Here is a 5,000-nt window from a genome sequence, read left to right as displayed (position 1 = left end):
ACGGTCTGGTCCACGGAGGCTGCGTCCCACAACATCAGTGGCACGACTAGACTGTCCCATTTCGAAGGCTCCTTCAAATGCGTCCTTCTTTTTTCTTTTCCTGGGCAGATCCTTTGTGGCTCAACATATCCCAAGATTCATTGCGGCGCCGGTAATGAGAGCAAACAGCAGAACACCTGACAGAGAGTCTGAGGATCACACTGTTGAATCTAAGTGTTGTGTTTCAGGTCGGTTCGACAGCTTGAATGGTACAACTGTTAAAACCAAGTTTTTGTAAAAAAAAAAAAAAAAAAAAAGTAATGTATTGTCAAGGTTGCTAGGCGACAGGAGCGGCGCTTTGTGAGGCAGCGGTAGCGGTAACGACCTCCGTTGATCAGACCGTCTCATTTCAGTTCAGCTGCGACACCATCGTCGTCCGAAAGATGCGGCTACAGTTTCATCACAAAGTGTCGTTCCTGTTGCCTAGCAACCTTGACAACACATAACTTTATTTTCTCACAAAAACCTCGATGTTTTTAATCTTGTACCGTCAAACTCTTGCATTCAACAGTGTGAATCTCAGACTCTCTGTTGGTGTCGTTTGCTTCTATTACGGGTGTGCATGAATCCTGGGATATGATGAGGCGGTGCCCGCGCAAAATAGAGTTTGTGCATGTGGAGGTGAACATGGTCTTTAAACCAGCTGATTCCCTGCAGAGAAAACGCCACAAAAAGCATCAGAACAGAAGGTTGTTGTTGTTTCCTGTAGTAACAGTCAGGGGAGGGGGGGGTTGAGGATGTATTTAGCCTAGCTTAGCATAAAGACTTGAAGCAGAGGGAAACTTTTAATCTTTGTGAAAGAATAAACCGTCCAGCTCCTCAGATTCACGTGTCCGTGTGTGTGTAGAGACAGAAATGTAAGAACGGAGACATTGTGGTTTTAGCATCAGACTCTGACCCGCCATGTTCCCGTGCAGCGTCGCGGCGGTCCAGGCCGTCTCCTTCCAGAAGAAGAGCCTGTCCTACATGCTGCTGGTGAATCCTGGGAACCTGTTCAGCATCAACCAGGAGAGCGGCGCGCTCAGCCTCACCCGGACCGTCGACTACGAGAGCGGACACAACCTCCACACCCTGCAGGTCCGAACCTCCGAACCCGACACGGGCCTCAGCAGCGTGGCAGAGGTGAGATCACACACACACACACACACACACACACACACAAACACACTCCTCTGCTCACTCTGGAGTCTCATTTTAGGCGCTTATTAAACATTTATCTGCTACTTCACTCATATATTGATCTGGTGTTTATGAACCTCAGTGTGGTGAACACATCCACATCAGTCAAAGTTTGTTTTCAGAGATTTGGAGACTTTCTAAAAACCGGGCTTCAGTTTTTCAGAGGCGTCATGACGGAAGGAGCTGAGGTAGTTCCTGACACTGTGACATAAACACTGGGGCGTCATGTGATATCAACATTTCAAAAGGTGAATTTAAGAAATGATGTAGAAGTGGAGAAAGTGCCCTCAGAGCTCCGAGGGTAATTAACAGCCGCACACGCTGACGGTCGAAGGCGGCGTTGACCCTCGACTATTGAATGCGCCGCTCTCTGATGAAAACTCATTATGAGTTGAGAGGGAGTGCAGCCTCGAAATCAGACGCCGTGATGCAACTGTTTCGTTCACTGTATAATCTGTTTATGTGTTCATTATGCATGCGTAAAAAAAAACTGAGCACGCGGCGTCTTTCACCCGGCGTCCTGTGAAGCCGCTCATGATGAAATCTCTGCGCTCCCTGACCTCAGTGATCCCGTCTGATCAGGTTGTGATCAGCAGTTTTGGCTCAGTTTGTTACGGAGTTTACAGCATCATGGATTAACACACACACACACACACACACACACACACACACACACACACAGTGCTAAGTGCAGAAACCTTGCAGCTAAGTACTGACTCCTATTCTCACAGTAAGCTCTGAAGACTTCATACAGCAGATAGCTACATCTGTTCACACTCACACACACACACACACACACACACACACACACACACACACACACACACACACCTAGAGAAATCCATTATCACCTGCTCTCAGTGTCCAGATGGTTGAGACAGAGAATAGTTGCTAAACTACCAGCATCCCCCAAAGGTCTCTGCTGCTCTATAAGCTCGGCTGGCTAATTCACTCTAAAGGCCCTGTGTGTGTGTGTGTGTGTGTGTGTGTGTGTGTTGTGTGTGTGTGTGTGTGTCAGGTGTGTGGAAAGCCTCCTCAGCACTGCTGATATTACATGTTACTGTAGCTTCTGCAGTTTCTGTTGCCTTCAGCTTCTAAAGACATTTCCAGTCCGTCAGCACGAACTCGTTCGTCTCCGTCATTACAGCTTCATACTTCATACTTCCATCCGTCAGCCTGACAGCCTCCGTCTGCAAATTACTAATTTTATTGCCCCAAAAAAAAGCTCAAACGTTTCAAAATAAAAGCCTCAGTCACGACGGGGAGTTGCATTACCTGAGAATTCACCTGAGAGTTTTCTGTCGTTAACCAAATTTTAAATCAATGACAAAATCAGTCTGTATTTATATTAGTGTTACAGTTTAACAGAGGATCCACGAGCAGTCGTCATGACAACGAGTTCGTTCAACATTACAGCCTCAGGGAATTGAAACTGTAAACCAACTGAATGTTCTTTGTCCATCGAGCCGTCACACACCGATTTCCCACTGGTCAAAAAACCCTCTAAGACCCGCCTTTTTCTTAGCGGGTTCACCTGCGTCTAAAATAACCTGCATGTACCGACTAACTCTGGTGACGGAGGTCGAGCAGCTGAAGAGTCAGGAGAGTGTAGAGACCAAAAACAGCTAAAACAGAGTTTTTAAGTTTCTGTTTTTATATAAAAAGAAAATACCAGTCAGATTTTAGTCTGAACTAAATGTTTGCTGTGAATATATAGTTGTTTAATGTTACTGTGGACAGGAGAGGTTATTTAAGAGAAGATCAAATAATCATTTATTAGTCTCATAGTGGGGAAATAGGTTTATTATAGTCTAGTTCAATTCAGTGTTTTGGTTTATTAAATACAAGCTAATCTATATTAGCCGTTAGCTGAGCGGCAAAACTAATTCTTTATTGTCTTACTTTATCAACACATAAACAAATCTGTTTACATTAGTAAATAAAAAACAAATATGACTGATTCAGCCCCCCCCCCCCCCCCCCCCCCGTGGTCGGCAGTACATGAAATACACGAAGCCTCCTTTTCTTCACTTGAAGTCACATCTGGGAAATCTTTGCTGAAAATGGAAGAAATCAGAGAAATCAGTAAACAGCTCGACTCTTTCCTTCAGCAGTAAAATAACTTGTTGTTTTGCTTCTGTCTTTGGATTCGTATCAGTCCCGTGAATTCAGAGCGGCGTCTCCTGCTACTCACATATTCATGGGCTGCAGACAAAATCATAAACAGTTTTCCTTCCTTTTCTTTAAATATTCAGCCCATGTTTGCAGATGCAGCCCCCGCATCGAAATCCTCTCAGCGTGCCCCTCCGCCGCCCCGCCGTTATTACTCAACAGGTGGTGGCGTCGACAGTTCGTGGGCGCCGTAGGTAATCCGCGCTCAGGTGCTCGGGTCGCCAGCCTCGCCGGTTAAATCTGGGCTTTATTAAGGGAATGGAAAATGGCGTTTTGGTTTGAGCTCCAGTGGCTCGGGATAGTGGGTGAACTGGACGGGAACGTGACGGCGCTGAGGCTCAGGATTTGGGTGGAGAGAGAGAGAGAGAGAGAGGGGATGGAAATGGGTTTCTCTCGTCGAGCAGGAGACATTTGTCTTCATCATGTTTGCATGAGGAATTCTGGGTAAAGGATGGTCGATTCACTAAAGTCTAATATTACAACAACACCAGACCAGCTGACTGAGTGACTGACAAGATGATAAACAAACGAACATCGTTCACTCTGAGCCTCGAAGGATAAAGGTTGTTGTTTATAACAGCAGGAGCAAAATTAAACTTCTGGCCCAACGTAGGCCCAGGTCTTCGGCCCGAGTCCGGCCCACATACGTCCACATCTGGGCAGATTCCGGCTGTTATCCTCCTGTATTGACTGACAGCCGCGAGATTGTCTTTGTGCGCGCCACAATAGGTCCAGATGTGGAAGAAGCATCTGACAGTCATGCCGTACATGGGCCAGATTCGGGCCGTGGAACCGGGCCAGAAACAAACAAGCATGTGGGCCAAGTGCGGGCCGGATTCAACCTCCATCTTTAGTTTTCCTCTTCCGTCCATCTCTCTGCTTCTGTCACTCTTCACGTGAATCTGAGGACAGACCTGAATGTTTGCACCATTCTCCCCATTTGTTTGATTGATTGATTGATTGATTGATTGATTGATTGGTTGGTTGGTTCCCATCAAAGCCCGGTTCAAACAGGTGGTGTTGGGAGCTTCAACCAAATTTAGTAGAGATTTAACGTTAAATCATCAAATCAGTGATTCTGTGATGAAATGACAGAGATCAGTCACCTGTTCACTCCTGCAGGTGATCACATGGATCTATCAACAGATTATTGACAAATTACTGATAACAGATAATAATGACAAGTCCCCCCCCCACAGGTTGTTGTTCACATCACAGATGAAAATGACTGCACACCTGAGTTCCTCCACTCAATCTACACCAGAGACAACATACCTGAGAGCGTCGCACCTGGAACCTCCCTGCTGCAAGGTAACACACACACACACACACACACACACACACACACACTCACACACACACACACACACACACACACACACACACTCATAGGCCGATCTGTGGAGCTGGTTCTGATAAACTGTTTGCCCTCTGTCAGTGAACGCAACATCAGCACATTACACCTGGGTATACCGCAGTGTGAGTGTGAGTGTGTGTGTGTGTGTGTGTGTGTGTGTGTGTGTGTGTGTGTGTGTGTGTGTGTGTGTGTGTGTGTGTTGCTGGCTGTCTGCCTAATAAGAGCAAAGCCTCGCTGAAGTCGGTCTGTTTGA

General features: G+C 46.4%; 1 protein-coding gene across 2 annotated transcripts in view; it reads left to right on the top strand.

Annotated features, from left to right (window-relative positions):
* si:dkey-22o22.2 (neural-cadherin) overlaps positions 1-5,000 on the top strand; it is a 123,767-nt gene that overhangs the window by 63,045 nt on the left and 55,722 nt on the right. For both annotated transcript variants that reach the window (XM_056381460.1, XM_056381461.1), the window contains exons 4-5: positions 957-1,161; positions 4,590-4,701. In XM_056381460.1, the coding sequence (XP_056237435.1) occupies positions 957-1,161; positions 4,590-4,701 (317 nt within the window). The remainder of the gene's footprint in view (positions 1-956; positions 1,162-4,589; positions 4,702-5,000) is intronic.

This window comes from Seriola aureovittata, chromosome 7, assembly GCF_021018895.1.
Source record: "Seriola aureovittata isolate HTS-2021-v1 ecotype China chromosome 7, ASM2101889v1, whole genome shotgun sequence".
Taxonomy (NCBI): Eukaryota; Metazoa; Chordata; class Actinopteri; order Carangiformes; family Carangidae; genus Seriola; species Seriola aureovittata.
Note: the sequence above shows the minus strand (reverse complement) of the source record. Positions and strands in the feature narration are given on the sequence as shown.